At 38.6% G+C, this 15,346-nt stretch overlaps 1 protein-coding gene across 2 annotated transcripts in view; it reads left to right on the top strand.

The window, feature by feature from the left end:
* The window catches only part of EPYC (epiphycan), a 49,136-nt gene extending 42,118 nt beyond the window's left edge, over positions 1-7,018 (top strand). For both annotated transcript variants that reach the window (XM_069095137.1, XM_069095136.1), the window contains 3 exons: positions 784-986; positions 1,620-1,715; positions 6,521-7,018. In XM_069095137.1, the coding sequence (XP_068951238.1) occupies positions 784-986; positions 1,620-1,715; positions 6,521-6,691 (470 nt within the window). In that variant the 3' untranslated portion in view covers positions 6,692-7,018. The remainder of the gene's footprint in view (positions 1-783; positions 987-1,619; positions 1,716-6,520) is intronic.
* Positions 7,019-15,346: the final 8,328 nt, after the last annotated feature.

Below are 15,346 nucleotides of genomic sequence, written 5' to 3'. Positions count from 1 at the left end.
AGATAGATAGATAGATAGATAGATAGATAGATAGATAGATAGATAGAATATATACTATAATAGAACATATATGTGTATATATGTATATATACACACACATAGACACATTTCATATATATATAGTCAACCTGTAGATACCACAGGTGCCAACCTGAATTGGTGATCTTTCTTCAAAAATCTTTGATTTTTGGATGCATCTGTCATCTTCATGTCTCTCTGAATATACAGATTGTAACTCATTCACATCTGTCCACCTGTGGAACTTTTGGCAATATCCTTCTGTAAATCTTATACCCAATATACTGAATGCCTTCCCGTAATTTTGTTGCTGCTCTCTTTAATTCTTCAAACTAAAAAGGTGAATTTTTTGTGATCATGAAACATTTTGGTTGAGAGATTTTGTTTTCTGCAAATTTGACTGTCAGAAAATATATCAGGGGATATACCTACTGAGAAAAGTCTCCTTTAAGGAGCAGTGCCCATGGGTATTCATGGAATATATGAAAGAATAAATGGACTGTGTTTTTAAAAGATAGCAAGTTCATTTCTTTGCTGAAATTAAATGTTCTTACAATTGCATAAATATGCATAATACCTGAGGGAAGTCTGAATATTGCAGGAAATAGTAAAACATTTACTTTTTAAAAATCACCAGAGACAGAAGGCTAAATTCATTAACTGTCCATCTCTAAGAACAATAATAATATCTTGATTTCTTCTTTTCTTTTATAGAGGCAAAAAGGAGACTATACATGGATATTTTCTGTTTACTTTTTCTTCTAGGTGATTTAAAAAGGATTGATTTGACATCGAATTTAATATCTGAGATTGATGAAGATGCTTTCAGAGAACTTCCCCAGCTTCAGGAGCTTGTTCTTCGTGACAACAGAATCAGGCAGCTCCCAGAGTTACCATCCACACTGACCTTCATTGATATCAGCAACAATAGGCTGGGCCGAAAAGGGATAAAACACGAAGCATTTAAAGTAAATTTAGAATCTCTCTCTCTCTCTGTCTGTCTCTGTTTCTCTCTCTCTCTCTTTCTCTCTGTCTCCCTCCTTCCCATCCTCTCTCCTTTCTCCCCTCCTCTCCTCTCTTTTCGTCTCCTCTCCTCTTTCTCAAACATTATCTAGCTCAAAAAAATATTTAGGAGAAATAAAAAAATTCTTTTTAAAAAGAAAGCAGAACTACCTATTTCCCTCAATTTAAGGAAAGTACACAATCAAAGAAGGGGTCTTCGTGAAGGTCATGGCAATTGTTGTAATCATCAAGGAGCATTTATCAAATATCCAACCCCTAGACAGTGTTGGGCTCATTTGAAATGGGCACTATCTATACAAAGCTACCTTATCTTTGCTGTATCTATTAAACATCAATCCTAGTCTGACACACTTGCCTTCCAACTGTACATCATTTTGTTTTTACACTTCTTAAAGAGTTTCACGTGATATTCTCAACATTTTGTTCTTTCAGATGAAGATATTATTTTTCTAGCTCTGTAAAATAAATCTTTTATAGTTGATTGGTAAAAAAAAAAGTTTCATGAGAAATAAGAATAAGAGTCCAAATTACAATAGCTCTCACTTTTCACCAAATTCCTATCTTTGTTTTTCTAATAGGATATGTATGATCTTCATCATCTTTACATCACGGATAATAACTTGGACCACATCCCACTACCACTGCCTGCAAACCTCCAAGCTCTCCATCTCCAGGTAGGCTCTTAGCAAGGAAATAGATTGCTCAAAGAATGATGTCCCATTTCAGAGAGAAAACAGATGGTGAAGGGACTTGTTTATTCACCAGAAAATACATTCATCTTCCCATGATGATTTGGTAGAATGAAATGTCATGTTTTTCTTTTCTCTTGACTTCTGAATCATAAGATCTGTGTTTATATGCTGTCTCCATAATTCAATATCTGTTACATTAGGCCAATACAAGAGGTTTGACCTAAAATGTCCTCTTTTCATTCTAAAAATTAGAAATTATCATGTTATTCTGCCCACCTGTTAATTTCTAGTAACATTTTAAAAACCTTAGAAACTTGTCCTTCCATATCTGCCACTGTTTTTTTGACATTTTTTTTTTAGAAAAATGGGATATTTTCAGCTGAAATGCCCTGGATTTAATATGTGATTTAACATGGTGGGGTAGACAGAGAGCCAGCTAGACCTAGATTCAAGTCCCACCTCAAAAACAGACTAGCTAGCTATATGACCTCTACAAGTCACTGCCCAGTGTCAAAGGCAACTCTGTAAGACTAATAATATTTGCATAGTACATGCTGATCTGCAGTTGTACATATTAATTATAATAGCCAGTGTCTATATGGTACTTTGATGTTTATAAATATTTTTTATATATGTTATCTTATTTTATCCTCACCTCAAACCTGGGAGGTAAGAGTTATTATTGTTGCTGTTTTACAGAGGCTGAAAGTTTTAATGGCTCTCCCAGAATCACACAGCCAGTATATGTCTAAAGCAAGGTTAAAAAATCTAGGTCTTCTTAACTCAAGGTCAGGCACTCTATCCTCTGCACCACCATACTACCTGTTTTTATCTACTCTGGTGAAATCACAGATTTGGTTTAAAAGCAAACAAGAAAACCGAAAAAAAAACCCCAAAGCAATAGTATTTTAAGTGATTGTCCCCTATTTCCCTATTGTCAAGCCACCTTTGTGATTTATGACTTCATAAATAACAATAGCTCATGGTCACAAAGCACTTTCCATTTTACAAACTGATTCTCAAGAAAATGGTGGTGGTGAGGTAGGGCTATATTTAGTTAATTACAAAGTAACCCACAAAGATTCCATGCAAATTATGGTGGGTATATGTGGACTCGAGTCAGCATGGTGTTGTGGGTAGAGTGCTGGCCACTGAGTCAGGAAGATCTAAGTTCACATCCTTTCTCTAACATATAACTGGCTATTTGACCCTGGGTATTTAAATCCTCTAATCTCTCAGTATCACTAGGGAGCTTTCTAAGGATTTAAGTGACAGAGAAGGGTAAGGGTTAAGAACTCTATTAATAGAGGAAAATCATCACTTGGGAGTTCCAGATGCCAATAAAATCACAGATTTAGTCCCTATATCTATGGAATGTCGGGGTGGGGGAATGAAGTACAAGAAACTGGGCTTCCCATTCAATGGACTAACCTCCCAGATTGCAAACTGCTTGAAATTCAGTATTGGAAAAGGAAAAATTGGACTTTGTAGAGATCAATCTTATGCCAATAAGATGACAACACTTTGAATACTGTGGGAACCGTAAGTTGTCAACAATAACCATAGAATCAACATTCATTGTTTCATCTTAATTTCACCCCAATATTACTCAAGATTTATTGTAAATAATATTCCTAGAATTCTTCTAAGTGTCATATGGCATATAGTCTACTCTTGTGACAAATCGTATTAAATAATCATGTAAACTGGTCTCATGGTTTCTTTCTAAGCTAATTGGTCTATGGCTGATTAAATAATAAACAAGTGTTAATTAGGTTCCTAATTTCTGCCCAGCACAAGTGGTAGGCACCAAAGAAATTAACTATATGACATTTTCTGACTCTTGAGGAGATATAAAACCAAAACACATGAAACTACCAACACAATGAAGTTCTTAATGAAGAGATGCTATCCATTAGTACAATAAGAGTCTAGAAAAAAGAGAGATTTGTTCAGCCCAAATAGAGGTTCAGGCTTCTTCCTTATTCATACATATTTTGGACCATACTTCACTTCAGTTGTTTCTCAATTGTGCCTTCATGACCACATTTGGGGTTTTCTTGGCAGAGATACTGGAGTGGTTTGCCATTTCCCTCTCCAGCTCATTTTATAAATGAAGAAACTGAGGCAAACAGGGTTAAATGACTTGCCCAGGATCACACAGCTAGCAAGTATCTGAGGCTTGATTTGAACTCATGAAGAGGAATCTTCCTGATTAAAGTCTTGGGGCTCTATGTATACTGCTCCCCTAGTTCATTAATATAGGGAACCATTTGGTGAGGAGATTCCCTTTAACTGATGAAGATGGGCACTTTTTCTCAAATTGAAAGTCTTTGAGTGCTGCCTGTGAGGTGAGGTGACTTTCCCAGAGTCGAATAGCTTATACGGATCACAAGAGGAACTTGAATTCAAGTGTACTTGCCTCCTAGACCAGCCAGTTTATGACTTCTGAAGTCCTATTCTGAAGCTTTATGTTGTGGAAGTGATCTTTTCTCTTGAAGGTCATGATCAGATTAAATAAAAGCTAGAAGATGCCACCAAACTATGAAAACCTTAAGTTCTAAGCCAAGTAGCAGGTGAACAGATAGGAGGAATGACAAATTTAAAAGTATATGTTATTTAACTTTTCTGGGCCTCAGTTTCCTCATCTGTAAAGTGAGAGGATTAGAGGAATCTTTAAGATACCTTTAATTTCTAAGCCTAATGATAATACTCTCCAATTTCTTTGTGGAAAGCAAGGGTTACGGAAAAGACCAGGGCACTGAAGATACTTCTTTACCACTGTAGGGGAGCTGTCTAGGATGAGGACAAGAAGAGAAATATGAAATAGATGCTAAAGTCACCTACCGCGTAGGAATCTGCTCACAAAAAATATTTAAACAAATTCTTTTAAGGCAATGGCTCGTGCCTGTAATCCATTCTTAAGAAGGCCTAGGACAGCGAGGAGCTTTAGAGCAGGAGTATTGGACTTCAGCACAGCTTAAGCTAATCCTTGAGTGTCTGCACTAAGATGAGGGCCAATCCGGTTCCTCTAGAATTGGGAGCCACCGAGCTTCCTGACAAGGGGTAACCTGGTCCTGTCGTAACCAGAAATTGTGATAGGAGACCATTAATCATTTTAAGTGAGGTTTTAATTGTGGAGCATAATTAACCCGGGGACTGCCAGGGGTCTTGTACCCAAATCAGGCAGCCCAGACCATATACATCTCTGGGGTTTATATGGACAAAAGTCACAACATAGCTGTTACCAGGGGGAATCCACAACTTAGTCTACACAAGCGGGGAAAATACAGAAGTCAAAAGGTAGCAATCAGTTCATTGCCTAACGATTGTTGCCCAGTGGCCAGTTTTTTACCCGGTTGGAAAGTCCCCAAATCTATTTCTAGAACTGAACAGAAGGGGGGAGGGGCCATGGGCTCCAACTAGCAGGTTTGGGCAGGTTTACTTGGCAGGTTTGCTGTGCCTATGTGGGCTTTGTTGGGTTTGGGGAGATTTCCTAAGCAGTCTTCTTTGATGGGGAGAGATGGGGGATGTTCACACAATGGGGGGTTACTACAGTCCAGTTCAGAAACAAAGCAGATCAAAGTTCTTTTGCCTATCAATAGTGGTTTCAGTCCAGTGAATAGCCATTGTACTTCCATCCTGGGCAATATAGACAAGTCCTTCAAAGGAGGGGGTAGTGTCAAATGTGATGTCCTTGTTACATAGTACAGATTTCAGGTGGGATCTTAGGGTCATAACTCTTTAGGGAGGAAGAACTTCCAAGGCTATCCACTGAAAGATGAGGTAATTTAGGTCCACAAATGGGAGCGCCTAAAGCTACACTGATATATAGACTTTCTCAGATTATCTCAGGATTATCCTATTAGATTCTTTTGGCAGATCACCCTCAAATGTTTGTTTTCCTGATTCCATAAAAACTTTTCCCTTGGTCTTGCTTCTTTTTCCTTACTGGATCAGTCAAATCCTTTGACTGCTCTCTCTGTCAACTTATCTTAAGGGCCAAAGGGACCTCAGGGACTTTGTGATCCAATTCTCTCATTTTACAGACAAGGGAACTCAGATCAGGATGCTTTGACAATTAAAAACAAAACAAAACAAAAAACCAGAAACCGAGGGAAACATTTAAATATGAAAAACAAACAGGTATTATTGGGAGTGATTTGCCCACTTATATACAAATAATAAGAGTGATAGAAAGAAGAGGCATGAAATAGGTTCATGACTATTTGTTAATGATGATGAGAAGGAGAAAGTAAGGGGGTGTGGGGGGCAGGACTGGTAGGGGAAGGTAGGCCAAAGATGAGATAAGTATAAAGTCTATAGAAATATCAGGCAATATGGTTAAAAGTTGTGTGCCTAGAAGAACAGGTATAGAACAAAGACACCTTTTGAACTTTGAGGGTGAGGGTAAAAAATAGCTTATGTTAGATTGGGGAAGATGGGAGAGAACATAAGATTGTAAAGGATAGAATATTGACCTTGGAATCAGCACACATGGATTCAAATCCTGCCTCAGATACTTTTTAACTTGTGTGATCTTGGGAATGAGCATTTAAATTCTCCAAGCCTCAATTTCATCACCATAAGATGGAGCTAATATCAGTTATACTCTCTCTCATAGAGCTTTTGGAGGAAAATGTTTTTCAAACCTTAAAGGGCTATATAAAAGTAATCACTGTGGTTTCTTGTGGAGCAAGGGAAATTAAGACAAGCACTAAGGTAGGTTGTCAAAGATAAAGACAAAAACTGGATGTATAATGTGGCTGTTTGTATTCCTCTTGTAGAACAACAACATTCTAGAGATACATGAAGATACTTTCTGCAATGTTAAAAACTTGACCTATGTACGCAAGGCTTTGGAGGACATTCGACTGGACGGGAATCCCATCAATCTGAGTAAAACTCCTCAGGCATACATGTGTCTACCTCGTCTGCCAATTGGTAGCCTGGTCTAAGCCAAATTCAGGGCTCAGGCAATGCCCTGTGCTAACAGCAAGAGAATCGTGATTAATGCACTAGCACAGAAATAGCCGTGTATTGTTTGCAAATTTGCATTTAGAAATTTGTTGTAAATTAAAATAAACCACAAACAGCTGAAGCGAAAAAAAAATCAAAATAGATGACATCAACATAAAAATACCTAAAATAGTACCAAACTTACAGGTTGAGCAAATTTAAATAGAAAATATGTAAGATTTTCATGCTTAAAAAGTACTCACACTTGATTTACTATATATGATTTAAAGCTAATTATTCAATAAATGAAAATTTATTAAAAATAATCACATACACTTTCAGTATTTATCCAAAGTTTGTTGTTATAATCAGACTTTTCTGGTCTTTTCATTAAACAATGGTGTTTTTTCCCCCTAAATCATTAGATTCTGGAGTGTTGTGAACAAATAAAAGTACTGGAAAATTATCCTGCCCTTTTTTTTGGAAAATATTCATAATTGTGGTAACTCACTGCAACCAGTGGCTCTTTTACAATACACCAACACTCCCAGACAAAGATATTAGACATTTTCTCTGGATGTCCCCAATGCCTCTTTGCCTACGGACCTCCCTAACTTCCTTTAAATCTTAACTAAAATCTCTTCTTTACCGGGTTCCTCATTTTTATTGCCTTCCCTCTACTGCTTCTTATTTATCCTGTACATCGCCTGCTCTCTATATGTGTTTGCATGTTGTATTTTCCACTAAACTGTAAACTCCTTGAGGGCAGGAACTGCATTTTGCTTCTTTTTTTTTATCCCTAGCACTTAGTACACCCTGGCACACAGTAGACACTTAATGAATGTTTATGATGGATTGAGCTGAATGGTAGAGTGTATACCAAGGTCTGGACTTGGGAGTCAGAAAGACCACATTTTTATATTCTTATTCAAGAGCTGAACAGATATAAAGCTGAGGGAGCTCCATTTATAAAGAGATATTTATTGAATGTCCTAGGGATGCATTGGGCAAATCTCTTGGTCTCTCTGAGCCTGGTTTTCTTTAACTAGAAAATAAGAAGATTGGAGTAGATGGTTTCTGAAATCCCGTTTAGCTCCAGAACTAGGATTAGGGAGTCTGTGTGGTACAATGGAAAGAATACTGGTTCTGGAGTCAAAGAACTTGGGTTAAAATACCAGATCTGATGTATGACATTAGACAAATCACTTCTGTAACCTGGACATCAGTTTTCTTATCTGTAAAATGAGAGCTCTGGACTAGATTGTGGTTGTTTCTTAATCAGGGGTCCTTGAATATATTACAAGGAGTCCTTGATAAGAAAAAAAAAGTACATCTTGATTTCAAAATGCTGGGTTTCCTTTGTAGTCTTGTGTATTTTATGTTATGCATTTAACCTGATTCTGAGAAGGGATCTTTAGCTTTTGACAGACTGCCAAGGGATCCAAAAGCTTTTCTACTCTGCCAAAGGACTATATGATGTCAAAGTGGTTTTATTTATACCTACCTTAAAGTTCTCTCTCTCCCATCTATATTATTATTATTATTATTGTACTGAGAGCCTGAAAAAAAGTATATAGTAAGTAAAATACTGACATAAATTGAAGTGGACTATAAAAAAGTCATTCTATAGGAAATGGACCCTGAGCAGAGTATTGAAAGAAAGTGGATAAGATTCTTGATGTAGACCTAGGAGGGACTTCACAGGTCATCTAGTCTAATCTCTTCTGTATAATATGATGTGATGTAATATATGATATGATATGATACGATATAGTACAATATAATACAGGATAGTATAATATAAATTATATGACATATATGGGTAGTTAACATAACAATTATATATTAATGTTATAGAAATATTATACCTTAATAATGTTATTGTATTTTATGATATGATATGACATTGTATGCTATGACACAATATTATACTATGTGATTTGATTTATATTATATCATATTATATAAGTATATTATAAGCATTTATTATTTTTCCCTCCTATTGACATTCCTCTCCCCATTTAATAGCTTAAAAATAACAAAAATAACCACAAAACCCTCATAACAAATACATAAAGTCCAACAAAACAAATTTCCACATTGTCCAAGTTCAAAATTATATTTCTCATTTTTCATTTTCAATCAATCACTTTCCTGTCAGGACATGAGTGAATGGTATGTTTGAAAGTGAAGCTACTCTCCCAAGCCACATAGGTAGAAAGGGTCAGAAGTCAACCTGAACTCAGTTCTCTAACTTCAGAGATTCTCTAACTTTACTGCCAAGGGGCTGGAATGATAAAGAATGACAGAAAGTGCCTTTCCTAGATGTGCACACAACTCCCAAGTTGCTCTTTCAAGAGGTTTCTTCTTTAACTTATTGGGATTATCATCTTCACCCAGAATGCTAAGGGACCTTTGATCACTCTTGCTAGTACCTGGTTGCAGTCATGTCCCAACCCTCCTTCCCTTAATTCAAACAAGAGTTTGGGGGTTAAAATATTTTGCTAAAGAATAAAGAAATAGAACAACATAAGACACAAGGCTTAAAACAATAATGTCTACATGAAAGTATTGACAATTTTTTAAAAGTTGTTTGGCCAGGTCTGGGGGGCTTAACTGAGAGGCTTCTTAATTCTTTCCTTTCTTTTTCTGACCATTGCCACCTGGTAGGTGTATCCAAGTCATCCTCCAATAGAGCCCTCTTCTCATATACTACCTTGTTCCAGTGTAGATTCTGGGTTGTTGTTTTTTTTTAAATCAATGAACATTTAGTAAGGGAATGATGGCCATCTAGGTGGTGCAGCAGCCTGGATAGAGTGAAGGGCCCTGGAGTCAGGAAGACTCATCTTCTTGAGTTCAAATCTGACCTCAGACACTTACTAGCTGTGTGACGTTACACAAGTCACTTAACCCTGTTTGCTTCAGTTTCTTCATCTATAAAATGATCTGGAGAAGAAATGGTAAATCACTCTAGTATCTTTGCCAGAAAACCCTAAATGGGGACACAAAGAGTCAGGCACAACTAATGTGACTTAACAAAAGGTAATGATACAGTAGAAGGAACACTGGTTCTAGAGCCAAAAGAGCTGGGTTCAAATTCTACCTCTGACACTAGCTTTCTGTGTGACCTTTAGCCCTTATTTTCTTGATTATCAGTCACCTTATCCATAAAATGGGGGACTTGGATTAGTTTTTGAGGTTCCTTCTAATTCTAAATTGAAGTATTGTTTCCCAAGTCCTTAGCACAATGCTTAGAATATAATAGGCACCTAATAAAAGCTTATTGATTGCTTAAATTTTAATAAATTAATTTATTTATTTTAGCCTTTAACATTTATTTCCAAAAGATTTTGAGTTCCAAATTTTCTCCCCATCACTCCCCTCCCCCCCACCCTGAGATGGCATGAATTCTGATTACCCCTTCCACCAGTCTGCCCTCCTATCTAAATGCCTCCTCTTACCCCACTCCCCCTCACTTTCTTATAGGGCAAGATAGATTTCTATACCCCATTGCTTATACATCTTATTTCCTAGTTGCATGTAAAAACAATTTTTAACACTTGTTTTTAAAACTTTGAGTTCCAAATTCTCTCCCTTCTTCCCTCCCCACCCACCCTCATTGAGAAGGCAAGCAATTCAATATAGCTTATACATGTGGTCATGCAAAACATAGTAGTCATTTTGTGAAATACTAACTGTATTTCCCTCCATCCTATCCCACTCCCCATTTATTCTCTTCTCTCCTTTTATCCTGTCCCTCCTCAAAAGGGTTTGCTTCTGACTACCCCCTCCCCCAATCTGTCCTCCCTTTTATCATCCCCCATTCTCTTATCCCCTTCCCCCTACTTTCCTGTAGAGTAAGATCCTCAGTTGAGTGTGTATGTTATTGCCTCCTTAATGCATGACTTTTTAATTGATTTCTCATTTTTGATTCATTGCTGAGAATCACTTAATTGACAGTTTATCCTTAAAAGTCTATGATTCAGGAGATCCTTTAAAAGAGGAGATAGCATCTGCCTAGTTCTCTTTTGATCAGTCAAGAATCACTTAATGAGGGGCAGCTAGGTGGTGCAGTGAATAGAGAACTGGCCCTGGAGTCAGGAGGACCTGAGTTCAAATCTGACCTCAGACACTTAACACTTAGTACCTGTGTGACCCTGGACAAGTCACTTAACCCCAATTGCCTAGCCTTTTCCCCTCCAAAAAGGCCAAAAAAAGCACTTAATGAGCACCTACTATGTGCCAGACATTGTGCTAAGCAATGGGGTTGCAAAAAGAGACAAAACACAGTCCTCACCCTCAAGAAGCTTGCAATCTAACATGCAAGATAACAAGTAAATAAGTAGAAATAAGTTATACATAAGAAAAATAAAAAAAAAATTATTAACATAAGGAAGGCCCTAGAATTAAGAAGAGTTGGGAAAGGTTTCTTGTAGAAGATAGCATTTTAGTTGGGACTTAAAGGAAAACTGGTAGACAGAGATGAGGAGGGAGAATGTTCCAGGCATGGGGGACAGCCAGGAAAAACAAAAATAACCAGAGCTGAGATATGGGGTGTGTTGTTTGTGGAATAACAGCCAGGAGACCTGCGTCACTGGATTGGGGAGTAAATGTCAGAGAGTAAGGTGTAAGAAGACTGGGAAGGTAGGAAAGTGCTAGGTTAGGAGTTATCCTCTGTGATCTACCAGGAACATGATGAGATTATCTGTGCAAATGGAATGGATTTTTGGTATCCATTCATCTGTTTATATGAGGAAACCATTTTGCTGATGAGAAAGCAAAAAGTAGAGAATTATGTGAAAATTACACCAAAATAATTTCTTAATAAATTGATTAGTTTATCTATAGAAATGTATCAGGATAGGTGAACTTTAGATTCCGTGGAAAGATTTTACTTAAGATAATGGCAATTTTTTAAAAAAATATGGTAGTTTTTTCACATAAAAAATAACATATATCTTGTGTGACTATTCTGTGGAAAACAACAAAGAAAATCACTATGTCCAAGAATGTAATATTTAAATATTGCCCTGACTTTATACAGAGTACCTGGAATATTGACTTCACTTACTCAATGCATGAGCCCTTCTTTACCAGATAATTATGGCTGCTTGAATGTTGAATGAGTCACTGCTGCCATCGTGTGTTAGAACTGTATTCTTTCTCATAAAGTATTTTTTTTTTCTTTCTAGAACAGTGAAGACCACGTTTAGAATATATTAGCAGTAGAATTGGGAAGTGCATGGAGTTAAAAAAAACTTGGAGTCTGGAAAACCCAGGTTCAAATCCTGCCTATAAATGTCCCCGGGAAAATTATTTAAATTCTTGGAAATTCAATTTCCTCATATCTCCATGGGAATAAACTACATTGTTGTAAGGCTCAAATGAGCTAATCTATGGAAGGGATTTTGTAAACCTTAAAGCCCTATATAAAGGGCTTCTGAGCTTTTTACTTTTAGTTTGACAACATAGTGCTGTACAGAACATAAAACATGATAGAATGTGGAGACATGGAGGCAGCTAGGTGGAGAGAGCACTGGGTCTAGAGTCAGACCTGAGTTCAAATCCAATACCAGATTCTTACTAGCTGTATGACCCTTAGTAAGTCACTTAACCTCTGTCTTCCTTAGTTCCCTCAACTGTAAAATGGGGATATTAATAGCATTAGCCTCCTGGGTTGTCATGAGGATCAAAGACCATAACATTTGTAAAGCCCTTAACAAAGTGTGTGGCATACAGTAGGCACTTAATAAATGTTTGCTTCCCCTCTCCACTCCAGTCTTTTCTCATCTGTCCATTTCTGTGAATATAAACAACAGAAAAGTAGTGTCCTACTAGTGATGAAGTGAATAGAGGGCTGCATTTGAAAGCTGGGAGACTTGAATTCAAATCAGTCACAGTAACTCACTAGCTGTGTGACCCTGGACAAGTCAACTTAGGCTTTGCTTCCATTTTCCTCATGTGTAAAATGGGGATAATTATAGTAATGGTCTCCCAGGGTGGTAGTGAAGACTGAATGAGATAATGTTTGTAAAGTTTGATGCAAATGCTAGTTATTATTTTGAGAAAAACAATTCCTTTTTTAATTGTTTTGTTTTGAGAAATTGTTTTGAGAAAAACAATTCTCAAAAATTATTTTGAGAAAAACATTTTAATGGGGTAAGACCACACATAAAAGAAAGCTATAAAGGGGAGGGAAGGACCCAGTAAGTTGGGGAAAGAAGTCCAGAGAATCAGCTGAGCCCAGAGAGCAATGAAGATGTGGCTGACCTGGGTACCTTCCTTAAAATGAAGGTTCTGGGAAGAACTAACTAATCAGAGGAAGGGGCTGCAGGGTTGGGGCAACGATTCAGAAAATCTGCATGTCATCCTAGTGCCTGCCTAGCCAATGACATTATGTCATATCAGTCAGTGGAAAAGAATTTATTAAGCAGTTAATGTTTTAGGCATTGTGCTATTTCTTTTGTTAATATTATTTAAATTAAGATCTCTTTTAAGATAGAGATGTAACTGATGAAAAATTAGTCTTTGAGTTATCTAATTGAATGTAAAAAAAAGTTTCAAAAACCTTCAGGTCCAAGTAAGGATCGTAATCCATCTGTTCTGAGGATACATTTGACCTATCAGGGTGCCACCATAATCCAGACAGGACCAGGGAAGCTAAATTTTAAATGCATGCTGCTGCATCTTGAAAGAAAGGGAGCCTGTGGAGGTGAAACATGGAAGGAAGCCTTTGGTGCTACCCTCCAATTCCAGGTCTGTCGGTGGGAAGTTAATAACAGAGCCAGGAAACCTAAATGAAGCCTGGCTGTATATGCAGATCCCAAGACAATTGCTTAAGTCTTCATCTCAGTGCAAACTGTGAAAACTCAGGGAACCCATACTAGTCTTGATTTTCAACCAAGACTTGAAAGAGGGATCTCAACAGACTGCAGATTTCCTACTCATTCTGCTCTTTATTGATTTAATGAAGGCTTGTAGAAACCAGGTTTCTCAGCAGGTGATGTTCTATTCTTGCAACTTTTATCTTCTCCCTGTAAATAAGTGATGCTGAGAGATAAATCGACCTTTTGGGATTGCAAGCCACAGCTCAAACTTGGAAGAATAAGGTTGAATTGACTTCTGCTACCAATTGGGCAAATGGAGACTTCAGACTTGAATCCTAATGTGTAAATGGATGAGTGAAATGGCTTCGTGAGTTGTTTCTTTAATGAATTCATGAGTCAATGAATGAGTGAAAGAAGCATTTATTAAACACCTAACATATGCCAAGCGCCTTAAGAGGAGAGGGAATGAGCAGTGGCCATTTTGATTCATGTGGCAAGACTGCCTGAAAAAACAAAACAAAAAAATAAATAAAAACAAAATCTCAGCCAGCTTGTGGTGGTACGTAGGGCCTCAGAAGGTACCTTGACCAAAGTAAGTTGAAATCCATGTTTGTCAGTCAGTACCATTGTCTCTCTGAATTGGTTTCCTCATTTGTAAAATTTATGGGTGGGGTTTGACTAAGTGACGAAAGTGACATATTGGCAAGAATACTGAATTTCATATTAAAGGAACTTCCCATGAATTCTAGCTCTGCTTCTTACTAGCTGTGTGACCTCGGTCAAGTCACTTCCTCCTTACTGGGCCTGTTTCCTCATTTGTAAAATGAAAGTGGGTGATGGTGTAGGTACCAGATGATCCCCTAAGGTTCCTTCCATTTCTAAGCTTTTCTAAGTTTACTCATGGCTCTAAATCTGACCATCTATGGAGCTCTTTAAACTCCTAGGGGTTAATCCTGTCCCCTCCCAACGACCTAGTCTAAGGAACTCTTTGGAATTTCAGCTCCTTCTGAGCAGCCAATCCAGCCCCCATTACCTGACCCCCTCCTTAGACTCCCCTGCCCCCAGCTGCGTCACAAGCTCTCTGAGAATACTCATACAACCCCTAGTTCTGCGGCCGAATCTCGGCCTCACACACTGGGAGCACAACCCAGCCCTCTGATTGGCTGTTGCCCGGAGTAACCAGGGACGCTGTGGGCACGCGGGGCCCCCGGCCGGTATTTGAAGCAGCTCGGGCCCCGCGCTCCCCTCAGTCCGGCCTGGACCGGCGACCACACTGGCACCTGAGCTGAGAGAGAGGGTGCAGCAAGGTAACGCGCTCCCCGGACCACCCCCAATCCCCTCCCCCGCGTTACTGCGGAGACGGGTTTGTGCGGGAACAAGGAGCGGGGCTCACAGCGCGTAGCTCACCAATAAACTCCCCTCCCCCCACCATCCTTACTCAGCCCCCCTGTCCCACCCACCCACCCATCCATCCATCCATCCATCCATCCATCCATCCATCCATCCATCCATCCATCATCTATCTATCCATTCATTCATCCATCACCTAGCCTGGGAGAAGCAACTTCTCAAGTGCGAAGTCGAAAGAAAGAAGGCAAGAATTTTGGAGAGAAGACGAGACCACAGAGGGCAGGCACACGCGGCGGGCAAGAAGCGTCAGCAGCAGAGGAGAGAAGGAGGCGCGAGGTGCGTGGGGACCCTGCGACACAAGTGCCACCCAAGATCTTCGGGAGCCGACCCCTCCTCGCCCAGTGGTCCCGCTCTAGCAGGGGGGGAGTCCTCCAGCATACTCTACAGTCTTCTACGTGACAGCTGTGCGAAGAAGGC

This window comes from Petaurus breviceps, unplaced genomic scaffold, assembly GCF_028583685.1.
Source record: "Petaurus breviceps papuanus isolate PSGF00001 unplaced genomic scaffold, PetGlider_PUasm1.0 225, whole genome shotgun sequence".
NCBI classification, from domain to species: domain Eukaryota; kingdom Metazoa; phylum Chordata; class Mammalia; order Diprotodontia; family Petauridae; genus Petaurus; species Petaurus breviceps.
The sequence above is the reverse complement of the archived record's forward strand: the minus strand, read 5'-3'. Positions and strand labels throughout refer to the sequence as shown.